This window comes from Pyrgilauda ruficollis, unplaced genomic scaffold, assembly GCF_017590135.1.
Source record: "Pyrgilauda ruficollis isolate IOZ18807 unplaced genomic scaffold, ASM1759013v1 scaffold86, whole genome shotgun sequence".
Classification (NCBI taxonomy): Eukaryota; Metazoa; Chordata; class Aves; order Passeriformes; family Passeridae; genus Pyrgilauda; species Pyrgilauda ruficollis.
The window spans coordinates 371,391-394,144 of record NW_024530599.1 but is presented as its reverse complement, the minus strand read 5'-3'; the positions used below and the strand labels follow the sequence as shown (position 1 = coordinate 394,144).

Genomic DNA, 22,754 nt, shown 5'->3' with positions numbered 1-22,754 from the left:
ATGCAGGATATTTAGGAACGTTTTCTCTGTATTTTTAGTGTTCCTTTTGCTAAGTTGGAGATGTATTAGGCTAATTATTTTGTCTTCAACATAAAATCTTTAAAATGCTTGTTCCAGGATTTCCAATTTAGCCTGTTCTAGCAAGTGCATGACTTTCTGAAGGCTGAAAAGATGCTTTCTGAGAAGGAGTAGAAAATCAGATTGCATTTCATGACATAAAAAAAAAAAAAAAAAAAAAAAACTAACATATTTCAATGACATTAAATTGTTCAAGAGAGGCAAGAGTTGGATTGGGCTGTTACCAGGAGATGTTTTCTACCTACTTGAGAAACCCATTAGGTGTGTTAAAAAAATTATCTTCAAAACTCACTGTCCAGATATGGGTAGAAATCATCTTTGGAATGACTACAAAATGATTGTACATCCCAAATTCTTCAAAATCAAGCAGAAATGGTACTTGAAGAATGATTTCTAGGCACCCATATTAACAAATGTTACATATAAAAAATGCTACAATATTTCTGGTGTCCAGTGGCAAAAGAGGAGTGTTGCATTTCTTGGAGACAAGTTTAGGATCAGGGTCACACTGAAGCTGGCATATGACAGTTTGTCAGGGAAGAGGAATTTCTGTGCTTTGTTGCTCTGATGTGTATTTTGGCTTTTGATTGTTGAATGTTATGATTACCAGCAGATAAACAACTAGAGCATCTTTATGCCCTTAGCATAAAAAGGTTATTTAATCCCAATTCTTGCTAGAAATTCTGCCCCTGAATATCCTGGATCTTTCACCTCTGAGTGTACTCTACGTTGAATGAAAAAAAACAAAACAAAAATGACAGAAAAGAAAAATGTTTTCAGGCATTATACAAATAAATTATGGCCATACCAAATATTCTCTTTTAGGTGCCTACCCAAGGCTGTCTCTCAGCTTTAAACTTAAGAGAAACATTGGTTACTTCATTCTGCAGACCTACATGCCTTCTATTCTGATCACTATCCTGTCCTGGGTTTCCTTCTGGATTAATTATGATGCTTCAGCTGCAAGAGTTGCTTTAGGTAGGCATTTTTACACATCTCATGCAGTGTGCATTAGCTGAATGGTTTTTCTATCTTCTGGCTGAGTGGATAGTGCATGATTTGAAAATAAAAATATATGCGTTAGATCTTTTTATGTCTGGCTTGTTAAGCTTTGTATTATTTGCATCAGCATTTAAAACATCAGAATTTAAATAAAAATTAAAGTGATTTCATGTCTGAATCAGCTAACTTTATAATCATTGTAATCAAAATTAACCTAATTGTCTCAACATATTCTGTTGTTCTTTTCTCTGAAAAGAATGCACTTAGTTTGCTTTTGCCCATAGCAGTCCAGAACATACGTTCAGCATTGTGTTATAGATTATAAATTGCTTTTCCTTTCAGGAATTAAATAAAGTTTTACTAGGTTTGTATAGCTCACTTGTCCTTACATTGAGGGAGGAGGCTGTGCCTCAAATCCAGTTCCTGGCTCCTCACTTCGAAGACAGACATGGAGGGGCTGGGATGTGCCAGAGAAGGGCAGCAGAGCTGGGGAAGGGTCTGGAGCACAGGACTGAGGAGGAGCAGCTGGGGGAGCTCAGCCTGGAGAAAAGGAGGCTCAGGGGGGACCTTCTTAGCCCTAAAACTCCCTGGGAGGAGGGTGCAGCCAGTTGGGGGTGGTCTCTTCTGCCAAGTGAAAGGACAAGAGGAAATGGCCTCAAGTTATGCCAGGGGAGGTTTAGATTAGATTCTAGGAGAAACTGCTTTACCAAAAAGGCTTCCAGCCTTGGCAGAGGCTGTTCTGGGAAGTGGTGGAGTTAGCATCCATGAAGGCATTTAAAAGATTTGAAGATTTGGTGCCTGGGGACATGGTTTAGTGGTGGATGTGGCAGTGGTGAGTTAAAGGTTGCATTCAATGAACTTAAAGGTCTTTTTCAACCTAAATTATTGTAAGAATCTGATTATATTTTTTCCTTGCTGTTACCTTACGTTCCAAAAGCAAAACTGTTTCCCTAATTAATCTCTAGAGTATTTGTATATCTCATCACTAGTCCTATGTGTATCTGTTTATTCTGTGCCCCTCATCATAATTCCAAAAATAAGTATATCTATTGCCAAATTTTGTCAAAATCAGACTGATTCCTGCCAGTACAGCTCTTGTACAGCTAAAATGAGTAAAACCCCATAAAAGATGCCATTGAAAATTTGGCATTTTAATGTTATAAAATACATCCGAGTTTTACCAGATCTTTTTATGTAGCATTTTGCCTTAATTCTGAACATTCTGAAAATGCTGAAGGAAAGGAAGATAAAGCAACTGTAGCCTCTAATTTTTAACTGAGATTCATTACAGAAGGTTGCAGTTTATCTGGTTAAAAATATACTTATGGAATCCAACTACTGTTTGCTTGACTGAACTCACTTTATTACAGGTGTAGTGTTTTTTATGCTATGCAAAAAATCCATGTCCAAGATAAGGACTGAACAAGATGTTCCTGAAAAATTTCAAAAACAAAAAGGAAACCTACAGAGTGTGGTGGCAAGGTCAGGTAGCCTGTGAGAAATAAACAAAAAAAAATCTGAGCAGCCAAGGATCAGGTTAGGGAAGCTAAAGCCCTAAGACAGAACTAAATCTGTCCAGGGACATCAAAGGCAACAAGAAAAGCTTCTGTATAGGTTCATCGGTGCTAAAAGACAATGAGGGAAAATGGGAGTCCTCTCTGAAAGGAAACAGGAGGCCTGGATTGCCAGGATCTGGAGAAGACTGAGGTACTGAACACCTTTTTAATGCCTTGCTCTCATGGACACGTGCTCCAGACACATTGCCCAAGCAGCAGAAGGCAAAGGCTGGGACTGGGAGAATGAAGAACCACCTGCTGAAGGGATCTTGTTGGAGACCATCTAAGGAACGTGGGGATCACAAGCACTAAGTCCATGGGACCTGATGAGATCCATCCACACGGCCTGAGGGAACTGGGAAATGAATTGGCTGAAATTCTATCCATGATACTTGAGAAGCCATGGCAGTCTGGTGAAGTTTCACTGACTGGAAAAGTAGAAGCAAAGCCCCCTTTTTAAGAGGGGGGAAAAAAGAAGACTTGGGGGACTACAGAACTGTCAGTCTCACATTGGTGCCTGTCAAGGTCATGGAGTAGATCCTCCTGGAAGCTATGCTATGGCACATGGAAACCAAGGAGGTGATTGGTGAGAGCCAGCCTGGCTTCACTAAGGGCAAGTTGTGCATGACAGAGTCTGTGGCCATCTACAGCAGGTCCCAGCTGGTGGAATGAAGGAAGAGCAACTGATGTCATCTACCTGGGCTTGTGCAAAGCATCTGACACTGTTATGCGTGAGATCCTTCTCTCTAAACTGAAGAGTCATGGATTTTTTTTTGGATGGACCACTCAATGGATAAGGAATTGGCAGAATGGTTGCACCTAAATAGTTGCAGTCAACAATTTGATGTCCAAGTGGAGATCAGTGACAAGTGTCCTAAGGGGTCTGTGTTGGGATTGGTGTTGCTTAACATCTTGGTCAGCAACATGGACAATGGGATTGAGGGCATCCTCAGCAAGTTCCTGAGCTGTGTGGTGCTGTCCACATGCTGGAGAGAAGAGATGCCATCCAGAGGGTCCTTAACAGGCTGGAGAAATGTCACAAAGATAACTGTGTGACTGGAGCACCACTCTCTATGAAGACAGGGAGCTGGAATTGTTCAGCCTGGAGCACAGAAGGTGCCAGGGAGACCTTAGAGCACATTTGGGAGCCTAAAAGGTGTCCAAGAGAGCTGGAGAGGGACAAAGGGGAATGCCTTTAAACTGACAGCTGAGGACTGAGGATTTAGATTAGATCTTGGGAACAAATTCTTCACTGTGAGTGCAGTGAGACAGTGGATCATGTTGCCTGGAGCTGGGGCATCCCTGTTCCTGGAAACATTCAAGGCCAGGGTGGACGGGGTTATGAGCAACCTCGTTGCTCATAGTGGAAGGATCCCTGCCCATGGTACTAGATGGTTTTGAAGATCCCTTCCAACCCAAACCTTTCCAGGATTCTATTATTATGAAAGGAGGTTAGAGATATCTTTTTCCCACCAGGGTGAAAAAAAATATTTTTAAACTTCAGCATTTGAATAGTATAAATTATTATTCTAGAAAATAAATCACAATTATTTCAATCACTAGACTTTTCAATTCTTTTTCCAGGAATCACAACTGTGCTCACAATGACAACAATTAACACCCATCTTCGAGAGACTCTTCCCAAAATTCCATATGTGAAAGCCATTGATATGTACCTTATGGGATGTTTTGTCTTCGTTTTCATGGCTCTGCTGGAGTATGCATTGGTCAACTACATCTTCTTTGGCAGGGGACCTCAGCGTCAAAAGAAAGCAGCAGAAAAAGCTGCCAGTGCCAACAATGAGAAGTTGCGAATGGATGTCAATAAGGTAAACTGTAACAGGGATAAATTTTTAGCATTTTCCCATGAAGACAGGCTCTCACTTCTGTCAGACAGTGCTTTAAAATGTGATTTCTTATAGAAAATGAGTGGAGTGGAATTATGATGACCTTGTCTTAGCTCTGCAGAGAAGTGTACTTAGCTACCTCAGCAATGAATGCTGCCCTCCAGCCTGGAAAGCTGAATGACTTGCTTCTAAAGCATGCAGTCAGTGAAGCTTTACTGAGAGATCTTTTCTTAGTCAGAATGTAGACTTGAATATGTACAACCTGTTTCCAGAGGAATAAATCCAAAATGATGGCTGTATATTCTAGGAAGAGCTGTATGGAACATTGGAACTAAATTCTAAATTTAACCTGCTTTCATAAATCTTTCAGATGATCTGGATAAGAAATATTTGCCACAGAAGTGTTTAAAGTTTGAGAAGTTTGCATATTTTCAATGTCTAATGGGCCAGGATACTATTGACTAAATGAGGAACTTCTCAGAAATAAACCATCAATGTGCTGTGTACTTAATTTTGAATTTAAAGTGGCCCCCTAGGGATGGAGAATTGAGGCAGAAAAGGTATTTGCCAAGATACACACTTCTGGGAAAAGTATCCATTATGCTTAATGAAAATGAGGCACTTATCATAAAGCACTTGTAATTTATCACTTTGACCATTTTGGGATGAATTTCACACAGTGGCAAATCTGTGCTGAAAGCAAAAATGTTCTCAGTCTAAAATGTATAAACTTTCACACACATGCAGAATTGGAAAGTTAAATAAGGTTGAATTATCTTTGGGGCTTGGGGGGTTTTTGGAGGGGGTGAGAGGGTTGTGGGATTTTTTTTTGTCAGGGGAAGGAAGCTCTTTGACAATCCAAGGAGAAAAAAATCAAAGTCAGAATCTTAAAAAAAAAATGCATTAGAAAAAAACCAAAGGATTATTTGTCAATTGGAAACTTAAGTTTCATACAGCTCTAGTAGTGAAATTTCTAATGTTTGTTCAGAACCTCTACACACAAAGTGGGTCTGCAGACAGAAGAACTTTTTATTCCAAAAACAAAATAGTTTTATAGGTTATAATTTATAGTCTTTTAAGAAGGAGAGTTCTATCACCATGGTTCAGATCTCATTCTATTTTTTTTTCTTTTTGATTAGAGTGGAATATATTTTAATGAATGAAAGCATAATCATAATGATGAGTTTAATGTTGATGTTATGTTACCATATATCATCTTTTAGTATTATAAAGTTCATGAAGACACTGTAACATGTTTTTATTTCTATTGGTGATTTTTCAGCAATGAAAAAAATCTGTGAGGTTTATTTAAATTGTTAAGGTTTTTTTTTCTTCTTTAAATTTCACTTTTAAAAATGCTATATACTATGCTGTAAGTAATTTTATAAGACTACATCTGAATTTACCTGAAGTCTTTTCTCTAACATCAATGGAAATTTAAAATCCATAGCTGAGGTATATTTTTGTACACTTTGCTTCACTTGTGGTGTTTTCAACATTCTTGTTCATACAATAGACCTTTCAGCTGTGTAACAGAATAGCCAAAGCCCAGTGGCAAATTGCTGATCATGAAGCAGAATTTGAAAGCACTAACTGTTGTGTTAATCCAATCCACTAGGTAGAGTAAATTAATTTCAATAACTGTTCAAGAATACCAGCTTACAGGATTGACACAAGATATACTGTGGAACACAAGGAACAATTTTACATTATTTTTATTTTTTTCATAGTGAGCCTTTCAGTTAATGTTCTAGGCCAGCATGGTTAACAGTCTATGGCAGTTCTGCTCTGGTATCCAGATCCACTCTGATCTGGTAATCATGTTTGCAATCCTTTGAGCAATAGTAGGGAATCAAATAGGAGAGGATCAGAGAACTTGTCCTACTGCACAGGCTGCTCTGGGGAGAAGGAAAGGAGCTGACAGCTGTTCTTGTTGTTTGACCAGCAGCGAGAAAACATATTAATATTTAATGGACCTGAATATTTTATCTATTAAAGGGAGAAAAATATTATGTAATTATTTTCATTTATAAGGATCAAAAAGGGGTCTGAACTGCTGAAATTAGTTCAAAAACAGTTTTTCATAAAAACTAACATATTTTAGAAATGGGATCACACAAACAGTTCATCATTAACTAGCCTCCAATAGTGAAGGACTGATTTGACAAGGCATGAGTGTTCTTTTGTGATATTACAAGATTCCTCTTGAAGCACTATGTGCAATATTATGAATTCACAAGACTCAGATACTACACAAGAGAAGATTGATACCATGAGGAATAAACCTCAAAATATAAGGATGAAAACTTCTACACAAAACTTCTGTTGCTGCATTCAGCATTGACACTCTAAAAGAGGTGGATAAATAGTTATTGGAGCTGCTGTTTGTAGCACAGCATCTTTGCTTATACTTTACCGACCAGCAAATCTGTAATGGTTTTCTTGCAATTCCAACACTCTTGTTTGGTAACAATTTCATAAAACTTTCAATCAACAGAATGTGGTGAGAGGGGAAGTGCTGACTAGTCCTCTCATCCACAACTGGTGGCAAAATCAAAGGAGAAGTTAATTCATGCTCCCTTTATGCTGTTGAATTCTCTTCCATGGGCAGATTCCAGTGTGGACACAGGCACTGGTAATCTCTCTATTTTTGCTTGGTGTTATTCAGAAGATACTAGGGAGCCTAAAACACATTGTGCAATGGAAGCTTTTTTCCCATGACTGTAGTGTCTGCTGAATCCATTGCAATCTCTTGGAGATTTGGTGACTCAGGTGTCCTCTTTTTCCATTTGAGTGAACTGCATAAGGCTGGCTGCAGAGCTTCCCCAGGGCTATTCCAGATGAAACTGTGACCAAATCTTTCTTTAAATTTCACAATATATTCATATCATATGCAAAATCTGATAGTTTGGGGTTTGTTCTGTCTTTTTTTTTTAAATCATGGAATAGTTTGAGTCAGAAGGGACCTTTAAAGGTCACCTACTCCAAGCTCATTTTAATGAGCAGGGCCATCTTCAGCTAGATCAGGTTGCTCAGGGCATCATCCAATGTGACCTTTGGATCCCCTCAGGTGTCCTCTTTTTCCATTTGAGTGAACTGCATAAGGCTGGCTGCAGAGCTTCCCCAGGGCTATTCCAGATGAAACTGTGACCAAATCTTTCTTTAAATTTCACAATATATTCATATCATATGCAAAATCTGATAGTTTGGGGTTTGTTCTGTCTTTTTTTTTTTAAATCATGGAATAGTTTGAGTCAGAAGGGACCTTTAAAGGTCACCTACTCCAAGCTCATTTTAATGAGCAGGGCCATCTTCAGCTAGATCAGGTTGCTCAGGGCATCATCCAATGTGACCTTGGATCCCTGTTTCCAGGGAGGGGGCATCCACCACCTCTCTGAGCAACCTCTTCCACTGTTTCACCACTCTCATTTGAAAAAAAGTTCTTCCATGTATCTAGTCTGAATCCTCATGTAAGATATACTCCCTTTTCAAAGACTGTTGATCCTGTTTGTGGTAATGGAAAGGTAGGGAAGGAATTGGGCCTATATCTTCATTTGCTTCTTGGATACTGAAACCTGAGTTATAAAATCATGTAGAAATTTAAAAAACATAAAACTCAGGCAGATTCAGGCTCAGTTACCAGCAGATACATTGCCACAGACTTGTTAAATCATATAGGACTTGCTTGATTTTCTTTGCAGTGAGTTCAGATAAAAATGGCTCAGAGTATCATCATTTCGCTCTTGAAACTTCTCAGGCTGCATTTAGCAATTGGTTCCTTTAGTCCAAGTCATCATCTTTTGCCTTGCCAAGACTAGTTGTTCTTTCTATAAACAATCATATTGCTGCTATGGGTAAACCACTGCCTTTCTTCTTACTCTAGACATCATTTAATTTATTTGAGACAGCATTCACATAATTTCCTCACCTCTCTTTTCAAGTTTTTCATCTTTTGTCTCCTATGCCTTTCTTGCCTTGGTTGTCTCAAGTTTCTCATTTTCTTCTGTTCTGATTGGCATAGTATTGCAAGTGTACATAAGGAGAGGTACACTGAGTGTGTCCTATGTCTGCTTGAGGCTTGTCATAAAGTATGGTGTATATACGGTAAGCCAGTGTTATGTCTTTTTATTCTGTGAGCTTTTGTATTTAAGATGGTCATCAGTGTCCTTTTGGTCCTTTGCATTTCATCAATCTTTATGCTAATATTGTCTGTGCTTCTTCAAGATAATTAAGATATATTAAAATACAGGGCCAGATTCCAGCCTCTGACTTCCCAATAAGATGCACCTGTCTTCCTGTGGGTAATTGTACATGCATCTGGAACATGTTATCCCTTCTATTTTAAGATAATGTACCAAAGGCTTTACTGAAATCCATAAATCATCTCCTTATACAAATGATCTAGAAAGATTTGGTCTAGAAGCCTCTGTGACCCTGTTTTTCTTCTCATTGTAATTTTTTTTCTTGTTTCCTTGTGAGGTGGAAGGGGGCTAGGGGAGGGAAACAAGCTACTGTCATAAAACTCTTCAGGTTTTCTCCCTGTGAAGTTTGGCTTTGCCTCCAAGAAGATGATTTGCCTAACTACAATTCCAGTGTAGAGCCTGGTTCAGCTGCAATGATTTCTTAGGCAGACCCCCAGTCATTTTAATAAGTTTCATTTCTGTTATAACAGCTCAGATAATTAGTTTCCTGGTGCTCTCTCAGAGCTGACTTATTCCCCTTACATTTTTTTCCAGAATCTAGGAGCCAAGTTATTTTTGGTTAATTTTTAAATGTACTATTAATTTGTTGTTTCTAATAATTTTACCTTGGATGTTTCCATCTTGGAACTCTGATTTAGATGGGTTTGCTGATGCTGACCATTGTGATGAATCTGATATATCTTGTAGACATTTGCTGTCTGATCACCTGCCAAGTTCTATATTTTCCATATGTTTTCCTGTGTTACTAAATTTCCTGTCAGCCAGCTGCATAACCTGCTGATTTGTCTATTGGACTCTACTGCTGTTTTTTCTACAGTTGCTCATCTGATTCATTTGATCCAAACTACTATGTGCATTAATTGACTACTCTTGAAGCATAAGTAGGGTGAAAATGCTTTTCAATATCAATTAAATCTATATTTGTTATTCTGGATAGATCAGAAAACTTCTGTTAGAGTGGTAAAACCAGGACTGTCACTTTAAAGACCATGGTAAATGAAAGGCTGACTCCTTCCTCTGTAAAGTGCTTCTTGCCATCTGTATGTTTGACAAGCGGTGATTCCCATGGAAAAGCAGCTCTGTGCCATCCTCTTCCACAGCATCAGAGGCAGCAGAGATGATACTCACTGTGAGTACTGGGAGCACTTCCTACAGGAAGATTTTCATTAAAGGAAGAGCTACAGATCTGTCTCTTTGAGGAGGTCCTGGTCAGTCTGTTCTTCAGTATCACTATTGTTGTCTCACGAGGACATTACCTACAAACAGGATATGATACTTCCTTTTTTCAACTCAGGTATCAAACCTTACAGAGGCATTACCACATAATGATTTAGTGCACCTTTCTTCCATTTCTAGTCCTTCTAATTCTTACCTATATGTCATTCAGGTAGTGTTTAAGTTATTTCTAAATTATTTAATTTTTTTCTTTATAGTTAAATCATCTAGCAAATTAACATTCCTTATATAGAATTTCTTATCTATGTTCTTTCAAATAATTTGATTTGGCACTTCACAGAAGCAGCATTATGTTTTGCATAATGTAAAATACATGTAAATACATCACTAAATGTGATTTTAGATTGGATGCAGTTGCAGTAATGATCAAAGTCTACATGCTTCCAACTTAGCTTAAAGCACAGAGAATGCTCCAATGCACAGACAATATACCTGAAGTACATGATAATATAAGTCACATAAATAAAACTACCTTTAATTTTGCAATCATACTCTCTTATTGTGAGCAGTAACACAGCAATTTCCCTCTGGGAAACAGGGGAAAAATGTCACTGTATTATGCAATGCTTTGTAAAGCTGTTTATGCAGATTTATTCAGTCATTTTCTGTAAATAAATGTGAAGTGACATTGCTAACCTCTGCATATTTAGATAAGGTTCCTTTTTAAATATACTGAGTATATTTTTAAAACAATGACTAATTCTTTACTCAGACCTCTTTCTATTACATAAGGTATTCAGTCAGCACACCTGAAAGGGACAGTGCATTGCTGCTCGTAGTGCAAATCACAAACAAGGGAAACTGTCAGACTAATGACGTTTTTCCATTCAAAATTTGTGTACCAAGAACATGGAATGCCAGTATGACAATGAATTTAAACATATCTTAATACATTTGAATACAGTAGAAGTGTTCTCAAAAAATTAACGAAGGAAGCTTAGGAAGCTAAGAAGGTTTAAACAAACACAGGTATCTTTGCAATTCATTGCCCTCCTGGCCCAGTGTTGTCATATCTGGATTAGCACAGGGCTGTTAAAAGAGGTGAGATGGCAAGCCAATGACAAATAGAAACTTAACCTGCCCTCAGAAACACTTGGTAACTTTCTTCCCCTTCAAATAGTCTCAGCTGCTGGTTTTTTCCCTACAGCTTTTTGACTAAGGAAAGGAGTCTGACCGAGTTTAGCTGAACTAGTTAAGTAGTTTTCCTCAGATCTTTCACTCCAAGGGAACTCCCTTGCATTATCAGAGCTTTGAGAGAAATAAGAGCATGCAATCACCTGTTTCACAAGTGATTACACCTAATTATTTCAACTACGCAACTGGTAGGCTAAGGATGGACTGTCAGTTGTGTAATCTAGCAAGGAAATGGGGCTCCCACAGCATCCTCCTTCCCCAGATGCCTGCTTTCAGACTCACTGTCTAATGTATGGGACCTCTTGGAGCAGGGAGACTGAGAACTTTCTAGTCCATTCTGCCCAAAATATCCTCTGTTACAGCAGCACACTTGGAAATGGCAGAGTCAGTTCAGGTGCTGATGTGCTACCTGACATTTCCCATGACAGCTTCCAAACTTCTTTTTCACCACATTACAAGAGAATAACTGGAAGAGCCTTGTATTTTTTTTTTAATCTGTCATATCCATAGATGTCTCTAGAAAAGGAGGAGTGAATTAGATGAAGGAGTGTGTTAACCTGAGCCAAAGAGAATGCTCTGATCTGTACCTGTGGCTTTTTGCAGCTTGTGATGGCTTTCAGTGCACTGCAAACAGACAAGGTCACTCTCTTCAATTTTCAGGCTGTGGTGTGAAGATGCATTAGCAGGGCTTAGGCCCGAGATAATAGACCTTGCTTCAAAGCAATGCTCCAAAACAATTAGGCTTGGCTTTATATAAATATGCCTTTATTTCCCCACTGATTTACTTCTGGCTTGCTGCTGGCCTTTTCAGTTCATAGCAATATTTGTTCATTTCTATCTGAAGAAATCATATAATGCATCTTCAGGGAGAAGAAACTATTGCAAAGGTACCGAAAACCAGTCAGTACCTATTACACAAAATGGCACTTTATACCCTATGGACCAGAGGTACTTCTAGTAAAAAACATGAGTAAGCATATATAACATGTTTACAAGATGTAAAAGCTTTTGATAAAAAGAGAATTTTTGAACTGGTTATATGCACAGACTTGGTTAATAAACTGAACAGGATATTAGAACACTAAGGCAACACGAAGCTCTTAAAATTTTGGTCTCAAATCCTTACTGCTCTGTATTGCTGGAGCTAATGCTGCCACTGTCCAGATGTCAGTGAAAGAATTCATCCTCTTTCTTTCTCTCCAAGGAGAGTTTTCCTTTTGTTTGCAGTACAGGTAAAGCTGCACGAGGACTGATTGTTGATCCAGGATCAGAAGGTATTCCTTACACAGCAATTTATCGAAGGACATGTAACAAAGTAGACATGGATTATAAAATCTTAGCCTTTCTCCTAAATTTCTATTCATGCATTCTCAGAGAACAACTTGCCTATGAAACAGCAATGCACAGGGTGTCTGGCCAGCCTCTTCATGTTTTATCAAACCAGAGCTTGGATAGGAGTGAAATTTGAGGAGGTTCCAGATTTTGCTCACAGCACTTTGCAGAAGCAGTCAGAAGGTGATTTTCCACGATCTGTGCTGGTATTCCACACGACATCTGAATAAAGGTCAAGTCAACTGCGTGAGGCTTTTTTTCTTCAGTTGCACTCCTTTGAATGCCATATTTAATTAATGTAATGCCAGTGCCTGTACACTTGTTTAAAGCACATTCTCCCCTTTGCTTTTATGCTGCATCTGCAACCAGTGACCCTGAGCAGAACACAATTTTTAGTTCATAAAAGAATCCCTTAGTGCAGTTTAAGTCATTAGACCAAGATGTGAAGAAATAAGACACAAAAAAAAGACAAATTATGTACAGTGAAGTAGAAGAAATGTATGTAGCTGCAGTCCAGAAGGTGTGTCTGGCTAGGGAAATTTGGTGAATTGATTTCCTGAAACACATCAGCTCTAAAGAGTTTGTCAAGGCTTAATTCAGCAGCCAGGAGCTGGCAAATTGCTATCCAAAACATAAGATGTGACTGCAAGTAGTATGTGCTAGAGAAGGTAACCTAGTTGTGCTCATGAATTTTGGGCTCACTGGATTATGTACACTTGGGTGTCACTAAGTGGTAAAAATATTATTATAATGTTGTTATAGTGACTGTCAGTCTATTTATATGAAAACCACATTCTAAAGACTCTATCCATTTAGATGCATTTAGAGGCATCCATTTAGACATGTGGAAATTTAATACTTTTTTCTTTTTTGAAGCATGTTAGGATTTGTGTTGCTTACACATCTGTTAAATTTAGTGAAACAGTCAAGCTGGCCTATGAAAACCTATGTTTCATGGTAAATTCACTTAGTTACAAATTCTTTTGGGTTCCACTGCTTTCCCAGTATCCTGCATATGGAGAAAGATAGACACCAGGAGTTAGTTTTGTAACTTAGGAAAACACTAGGTAGGTAGATTGGTAGGATTATGCCTAAACTCAGATCTGTGTATGTAGAGACAATATATGTCTGTATGTGAATATATCTTTTTTACTCCTTAGAAACTATTTTTAAGAATACTTCTGCAATGATAAAAGGTTGTACTACAACATGGTTTCTATGTCCTTTTTCATTCTTATGTCTCCATTCCTCTTTTAAGAAGAGACTTGAATATAGTTTTCTTCTCATGTAAAAAATTGTCAAGACTTGTCCCTAAACTTAGTGCATCTTACAGCTGTGTGCAAAAAGCTCTCCATACCTGTCCTTGCTCATGTTTTCAAAACCAGCTCTGTGTTCTGGTAATGTGGTTGTCAGAAACTTAACAGTTGTGACCTGAAGGATGCAACAGTAAAGGTCACAGAGCCTAAATACATATGATTTTTTTTCATGTAATGGGGTTTTTTTGGACCACTTTCTATCCATGTGTTTTGTAAGTATTCAAAGCGTATATTTAACTAACTGAACTCAAATTTGATTGAAATGCACAGACACAAAAAGATACCATGTCATGAAGAAAACTATAATCTAGTTTTTATTTTCCCTAGAATTAATGCATACACAAAAACAATTAAAGTGTAATACAATTTTTAAATTATACATAATATTGGTGCATATTTTGCATATACAGAAATTTACTCAGAAACAGATATTAAATTATTAATCATATCTTGACAAGAAAGTGTCTTCATTCTTGTTGCTCATTTTGAAATGAGTAACAAAATGTTAGATTCTCCCCAAAAAAAACCCAGATTATTGATGTACAAGTAAATTGGGCAGGAACATTTTAATTTAGTGAGATTTGGGTTTGTTTGGGTTTTTCTTTTTTCATAATTTTAAAGCAGAAGCCATTTCATTTTAGTCCTCTGAGCCTTGCAGTATCTGTAGCTGTGGAACTGCCTCTGTTTCAGGCTTCTAAATCAGCAATGAACTGATCATATGAAATACTTTTCTGGATCTTTTTTAATTTGAACATCCGTTATAAAATATTAGAAGTTCATCTTTCTTTTCTTTGTAACAAAATCTTCTCAGTGATTTTTCCATAGAAAGATCTCAGAAATTTTCTTTTAGTTTTGTTGTTTTTGTTGAATTAGTTGCAGTTTCTCCCCAGAGTTTTATCTTTGGTCCTCTTGCTGTCTCTGAACATGTTTGTCTTTGGCCTGGGCCCAAGAATTATGTGTTCCCCAAAACCGCAAGCCTGAATCTGTTGACAAGTGAGATATCGTGGTCAGACGGATGAAACTGGTAGACTGCCATTCAGTCCACCCACTCTCATGACAAGGATGTGCTGTGTAGTTCTTTGCACATTATATTTGGCTTCAAACAAGAAAAATAACATCTTTAATATATTTCTCTGGAGCTGTTCTAGAGGAGCAACTTAACAACCTTATTTGTACCATCTAGTTCATATTTCAAAACCATAACTATGTCCAAATTATACCCTAGAAATTTTGCAAGTTGTGGTGGTAATTGTGTGTTCAATGCATTTTTTTATCTTTCACAATACTTTCTTATATAACCGATTTTGCTCTGTTTTTGTAGTAGAATTTTGGTGCTCAATATATCTGCTAAATTGTATTTTGTAAGACACCATAATGGGAGACTTATGATTGTCATAAAGGCTTGATGAAAATTTCATTTTCCTTGTCACAGATGGAAGTGAGCAGGTTAAGATGCAGATTCTGCTGATGTGTTCTTCATTCATATTATCTTCAAAAAAATTAATTGTATACTTGTAAATGGGATGATATTTTAAAAAAGAAATAACAAATAACTTCATCAGAGCAGTATTACTAAGAATCTGCACTGCCCAACACCTTGGTTTTTGTGAAACAATAGGATTTAAGCTGTTGTTAATTGCTACCCCAGAAATCTTCTGTTCCAGATCACCTTCCTGTGCTTCCTCCTAAATGTCTCAGTAGTCAAAAAATTGTTGCTGAAAATTGTATTTGAGAAGACATTGATGTAAACTTCAAGCTTATTGGATTCTGTGCAGAGGTTTGAACAAGTTCATATTTCATGGGTTTTTTTCAAATGCCGTCAAAGCAAAGATGCTTTAGCCTCTCACATTTCATCTGGGCACTCATTCTTCAGTGCCTTAAATACAGAATCCCATGTTTAAGTAATGCATACTAACGGGAAGTTATGTTTTCAACCATTTCTCCAGAATCCTGCAATACTTGCAACTAAGTTATGGCTGCATTACTAAAGATAATGATCAAAAAGTCATATATATCAGAAGGTAGAAATGGATGTCTATAAACTGATTTATAATTATTTAGAGAAATGTTAAGGCTCCATGTTCAGATCTTATATTTGTTCCTCACCCCCTTTTTTTTTTAACTCTTACAGGTTTCTTGCAGGGCCGTAGGGTGTGCTTAGATTTTTAGTCTTTGAAAGGTCAAGAACCTGAAGAAAATCCTTCTCTAATTTGCAGAGTTTCTCTGAATTTTCTGATCTGAAACCATGTGAAGCAACCTGAAATGATAAGTCTACCCCATTACTGTCCTCTAACTGTACTCTTTACAGCCTGACCCAAATTTTAGGTGTACAACAATACATGCTAGCCTGGTTTCATATACAGTAGCTACAATACGGGCAGTTAACTGTGTTTTGGACAGACAATGGAAATGCAGGGTTTGTTACATTGTTAAAGACATTGTTTCGCATATAGATATTTTTAAATATTTGCATTTGTGTCTTATAAATTTCCATAGCTTTATCTCAGCAGACTGGCTTATCATGTCAAAAATACCACTATAGCTTTAGTCAGGTGCCCTTTGAAATTCATTAATTGTTTTTTCATCCAGAGTGAACCCAGCAGCAGCTTACACAGAGCTGTCTACCTCCCACACATTGCCTGTGCAGTCAGGGCTATCCCCAGAGCTCAGTGGTTCCCATTCCATGAGTCAGACCTTGCTGATGAGGTGGAAGATCCCTATTACAGGTAAAGTGCACGTCACACTTTCATCTGATCTTACTTGAGCTCCTGTGACTAGTCAGGAATGGAATATTACTGGTTTTCCAAGCAAACCTCAGCTTTTAAGAAGTGGGAAACTGTGCTATAGATAGTAAGGTTTTCATCTATAACAAATTAAATTAGATATCTAGACATGTCACATAAGTCTTCATTGAGAAAGGGATCTTTATTTCTGTCTTCATTTCTTAGGAATGTCACTTCACAGGACATATAACTGCTAAATTTGAGGGTTTAGTCTTTATAATAGACTGGGTACCAGTTTAGACTCCATGGTTTACCTCACCAGATTTTGTTTTAATCTACTGGCAGCTCTACTTAACAAAAAGTAAGTTTTCAATTTACAACTGTTTTGTTTCAGAGTTTTTCTATCAGGAATTCCATCCCTACTGTCTATTTTATACACAGTTTCTGAGCCACTCTACCATAAAATGAGCCACCAGTTCCTGCCTGTAGTTGAAGGTTACAGGTGAAAATGAACAGTGTATGAGAAAGGAGAAGTGTCAATGTTGTATCTTTTCAATTCATCAGTATAAATTTCTCCTGTACTATAAAGCTGTGTTTGGCAGAGCAGCAGACCATAAACACCAAGGAACTGATTTACTGAAAGTTAATAATTTCAGAGGTCTGGTCATCCTTGGAGGATTCCTAATGAATGTGTGTGGGAGTTGTAATTTTCTTGTATTTAACAGTTGCTAATGTATTATTGTAAGATTAATTCCTCAAGAAAGCCATCATTTTGGAGTTTCTAGGTATCAGGAAGAATATATAATGGTAACAATTCTATGCTTTCCTCTGTATTCCCTTTGTTTGAGACCATCAAAAAAGTCATGGCCACTTTCAAGGCTCCAGAGTCAACTTTTCTTCCGTTTGACCTGGACCTGTAAATGAATCATTTGCATCATCTATTTTGTCATTCACATTTAAGATTGATTTATAAAAACCCCAGTGTCTTGCATGGTTGCTTAGCTCTGGTCATTACTCCTCCACTTCTGCCTTCACCTTTTATTTCCATAGTACTTGCTGCTGCTTTTTCTTCATCTTCATCCTCCCTTCCTTTCTTGTCCTGGGAATTTCTCCATTAAGTTTGAACTCTCCTGTTCACCATAAAGAGTCTAGTTCTATGGTTGAACAATCCTTCAGCACCAAGAGATCTTTTTAACCTTCCTCCACCTCCTTTTGAAACCACTTTTACACTTACTTTCCCCCAGAATAATTTTAATAATTGTTTTCATATCATCATATCTTCCTTGGTCAAATGACCAACTGGAAAAAATACATTTACATCACAACATTATGTTACCTTGAGGAGCACAGCAAGGCAGTAATAGCACCTCTGAAGCCAGAATGTACCTATGCTAATTGTTGGCTTAGAGGTCCCTATATATTTTAATTACTTGTCCTACTATTATACTACAGTGCTTTAATTTTAAATGAAAGATAATAGCTGCCTTATCTCTAAGGAAACTGGTCTTGATTTTATTAACTTACAGGACAGAAGAATAATTGGCACATATCATTGTCCAGAAATGTATTCAACAAAGGTATCTTTCATTGTTTTCTAATGTTTTTATCCTCAGAGAACGTAAAATTTAGGTCTTGACCGGTTATGGTCATTAAAGATCCCATGGCACTTTTTTATAGTGTGGTCATCTCAACCTCGAGCACCTGGCCAAATACCAATTTATGTAACTGTTCTGCTTACCCAACATTCCCCACCACCACTCACCCACCCCATAGTTTTAATTGGCTACAACATTCTCCATTTCCTCGACTAAAATAAAGTGTGTTGTTCTGCACTGTCAGTCACCACATTTCACCTCAGAGGTGATTGTGCTTCACTGGGAAGTGAAGTGGTTCTTCTTTCTAATGCTTGTAAAGCGCTTTGGGATCCTTTTGAAAGGGTGGTGCTGTTTACAATAAATGTAGTTCACTGTCATTCTATCTCAGGTGTCACTTTGTTACAAAAGCATGTTTTAGTTAGAGTTGGGCGAATCTGCTGGGTGGAAAAAACTGTCACAGCTCTCTCCAATTTGACAGGGAACCTTTTGACAAAGGTCCTAGAGTTAGATTCCTTCCTTCCTTCCTTCCTTCCTTCCTTCCTTCCTTCCTTCCTTCCTTCCTTCCTTCCTTCCTTCCTCCCTTCCTCCCTTCCTCCCTTCCTCCCTTCCTCCCTTCCTCCCTTCCTTCCTTCCTTTTGGAAATTCAAAATATCTTGAGAAAATGCATTTATTCTTATGGTCAGTTCATTGTTCCAGATGCAGAAGGGTCAAATTAGTTCTCAAGAAGCAGCTGAACTTTGAGGTGTTTTTCTGGGTATTGTAACACTTGAAGATTCGCCCATCTCTAATATTTACTGTATTTTGCATTATTTCTTCTGAAAAATAAGTCTTGGAATATTGAAAAATGCAATGCTCTGCTTCAACTCTGATATGAGTGTAATATGTACAGAAGAAGACATTTTTCCCTAGAGGATAGTTTAGAATATTGCTTAATGTTTTTTCTGCCCAGCATCACTAATCTTACTAACTGCTTCCAAGTTTATAGACATCTGCAGCATTTTGCTGCATTAAGAAAAAAAGTTGACTGGAGTGATATCATGTTGCTAAAACATGTTTGTGTCTAACTCTAGCAGACTAAAATAGCCTCTCTTGCATGTGTGCTGCATAGAATGTATGCAAATATGTAAAGAGCACTCAAATTTCTAATATCATTGCAGATCAAAAGGATAAAATGCTTAAAGTAAATTCATCCTAAGAAGATTTAAGATGTGAAAAAAATTGTTGGCACTAAAATATTTTCAAAAATAGTATCCTAGAATGCACAACACTGAGGTGAAAAATAACCCAGGCTCTGGGCTAAAGGGTAAACCCATTACATTAGTGGATGTTATATCCAACTTCCCCTGATGTCACTGGAACTAAAACTTCTTTTCTTGAGGTCATATGAAAATATAGAAAATGTAGTTTCCAAATGACTTTGCACCCCTCATGTAGGAAACTTACCTCTTAGATTTTAGACATTTTGGGATCAATGAATGCCAAGTGCCTGTAATTAATTGTTTTATTTTTAGGACCCTGAGAGTCTTACAATTGGTCTGAGATCTAATAACAAACATGAGACCCCTTTTGTTTTACCCCAAAAAATCACAAAAGAATTTTCCAGATAAATACACTCATTAGAAAATAATGTTTGAAGTCCATCTTGATGTTTCATTGATCTCTTTGAAAGCTTTTGCAGATATATGCTTTGTTGGAATAACAATAGCAGAATACTACTGTTACCTGTCCTATGCAGATAAGAACAGATTTGATGGCCTTCCTGGATAGAAGCAATATTCCCTCACTATGCTCAGTATCATGCTACAAATCTCTTAAAGGAATTTTTCTGGAGTTCCAGCTCAGCTTTCAAATTTTTCCAGTGCTTTTCAAGTAAAGATTGAATTCCCACACTATGAATTTCATACATTTCATGTGGCTCTCATGAAAAGCTAACAAAAAAAAAGACTTTGTTTCACATTGAGTTATGACATTTGATTTGTAATTAAAATACAATGAAGCTAGAGGGGTGCAAACTCACACAGATCGGAGGAAAAAGTGAGAGAGAGGGAAATCTGTCATCTCAGCAACACTAGGTTTTGTGCATCACTTGAACAGATGTAATCACTCAAATGACAGTGTTTCAGTAGGTCCAAAGTGCCTTTGTGAGTGCCTGACTTCTCAGTTCAGAACACTGGGCAGGGGGTGCTACTAAAAAGCAACTGGTTATAACCCAGTTCTCTCATCTCACCATGGTAAATATTACATAGGGGGTTTAATAATGGTGAACACAGTCTGCTCTGGGCAGTGCAGGGTGGTACGTGCTGCAGACTGCTGGTTTCTAAATATTACAGAATATACTGATACCCTGTTTTTGTTTAGAAATCCACAAAGGCCACAGTTTTTGCACTTTGAGTACTAATCATAGAATATATTCTCTGTACATGATAAATGAATAATGTGGCTGAGTTATTCTTAAAGGAGCTCTGGGACAGTTTTTTCTCTTAATTGGCCTGGAGTATATCTGCACTACCATCACTAATCCAATGTAATTAACTAGCTTCTCATTAGCTCTTATTGTTTTTAAGAACTTTTAGTTAATTATAATCTGTTATCACACAATTCAAAATGCATGCTTAGAGAAATGGCTGAGAAGAATTAGGACTTCCCTAAATAACTTTTGTTTTCTATAAATGGATTCTTTTTAAAATCTACTTCCACACTCCAGATCTTCTCCAGATTGCCTAAGAGTGGAACTTAGTTCCTTATCTTTGAAATCCTCTTGTCTAAGGGGTTTCTCTACAATATAGTTTTCATTTTTTTTTCACTGAATTGCCTTTAAAGAGTGCATAGCAGCTAAATCTACCCATTGAAACAACTGTTCAATGTACATTTGATGTGATTACATTCTGCACATCTTTTCCCTTGCTTGAAATTGCAGATCTCTGCTATTACAGCAGCATGCTATTACAGCATGCACTGTATTGAAGAAATTTATTAGTACTAGGGCATGGAGTTTCCACACAGCTGTAGCTAGACTATGCCATTGCCTTTCCCCAAGTAACCAGCACTCCTGTTTGGAATATGGGGACCTAAAATGTGCATTCTCTTGTGCAGTGCTCTGTATCTCATTCATGGAGGTGGTGAGACCTCGTGAATAATAGAAGTTTATGTCAGAGCCAAAGCTTTCATTTGAAAGAAGAAAAACCAAAACAAAGCACATCTTTTTCCACTCAATTTCCTTCCAAAACCCCTGAAAATTTCAATATTTGCCCCACATCTCCTACTCAGTGACAGAATGCCACTTTCAGGAGCTGAGTGTATTCTCTGTTCCCAGGTATTGCTTGTGCTTGCTGACCATTGGGTCCAGGGAAATACGATTTATTGCAGTATACTATGCTGGCCCTATTTCTCCGTGAGGTCACAAATAAATTATAATAAATATAATCACAGCTATGCTTAGAGTCTTTCAGGCTGACATCCAATCAATTAGTAATGCTAGATATGGCCCTTATCAGCATGGCTTCAGTTTGCAGCTGACTGGGCTTCCTTTCCCCTCTGCTAAACCCGCCGTCTTATTTTTTACAGATGGACCCACACGAAAACATATTGTTGAGCACGCTGGAAATTAAAAACGAGATGGCTGCCTCGGAGGCTGTGATGGGGCTTGGGGACCCTAGGAGCACAATGCTGGCCTATGACACTTCGAGCATCCAGTACCGCAAAGCCGGCTTGCCCAGGCACAGCTTCGGCCGCAATGCCCTGGAGCGGCACGTGGCACAGAAGAAGAGCCGGCTACGGAGACGCGCGTCCCAGCTGAAAATCACCATCCCTGACTTGACTGATGTCAATGCCATAGATCGATGGTCTCGCATATTCTTCCCTGTTGTTTTTTCCTTCTTCAATATTGTCTATTGGCTTTACTATGTGAACTAAGAAACAAAGCCACGCAGGAGGAAAGAACTGGATTTCTCTTCAAATCAGTTGTACAGCCAAAAGTGGGACTTGGAAAAATTCTATTCAGGACAAAAAGTTATTTTAAAACACCTTAGTTGCTGGCCCACTCTATGGTCTGTTTTTATAATGTTTTGGTTGTATCTGCTAAACCATATATATGTTAAGTTGCAGTATGGACATATCCCCTTATCAAAATATAAGTGCATTTTGAGTGTAAAGGCAAATTGCGTTTTGAAAATCACTTCTGTCACATTGTCCCTCACTTTTTTTTTTTTTTTTTTTTCCAATGGCCATTTGAGTTTAGTGGTACAAATTATAGAGCAGCATTTGAGAAACAAGTCTTAATTTCAACAGCAGTACATGCCATTCCAGGGAAAGTACATATCCAAGGCATGCATATACACTTAAGAGAGTGTACTGAGTTATGCTTATGAAACATATACACTTTACTTTTTAAATGTGTAAACTTGAAAACAAGTAGTGCCTATCATCTTTCCAAGATGATGATGGTCAGAGGTTTCCCAACCATATTCAGGTATTTCCTTTTATTTATTGAAAGAACTGAACCTTTGACTGATAATAATGGGGTTGGGTGTTTGCACAGAAGCTGAAGCAAGAAGCACTAGTTTGTTTGTATTTCAAAGAGAGGACATATGCTCAGTCACAGTGACTGTGCTTGGGATCAGTAGAGGAATGTAGGGACTGTATAAAAATGCATCTGCACTGAGCAGGTAGATGCTGCTGGGTTGTGCTGAGGAAAGGGAATCTGTCCAAAGTGCCAAAATTAATTGCCCAAATAG

The 22,754-nt window shown here is 37.8% G+C and overlaps 1 protein-coding gene across 2 annotated transcripts in view; it reads left to right on the top strand.

Moving 5' to 3' along the window:
• The window catches only part of GABRB2 (gamma-aminobutyric acid type A receptor subunit beta2), a 135,561-nt gene extending 113,569 nt beyond the window's left edge, over positions 1 to 21,992 (top strand). Inside the window, exons 7-10 of one of the 2 annotated variants that reach the window (XM_041488006.1) lie at positions 904 to 1,056; positions 4,221 to 4,465; positions 17,953 to 18,003; positions 21,586 to 21,992. In XM_041488006.1, the coding sequence (XP_041343940.1) occupies positions 904 to 1,056; positions 4,221 to 4,465; positions 17,953 to 18,003; positions 21,586 to 21,933 (797 nt within the window). In that variant the 3' untranslated portion in view covers positions 21,934 to 21,992. The remainder of the gene's footprint in view (positions 1 to 903; positions 1,057 to 4,220; positions 4,466 to 17,952; positions 18,004 to 21,585) is intronic. The other variant, XM_041488007.1, reaches the window with a different exon arrangement.
• The last annotated feature ends 762 nt before the right edge of the window (positions 21,993 to 22,754 follow it).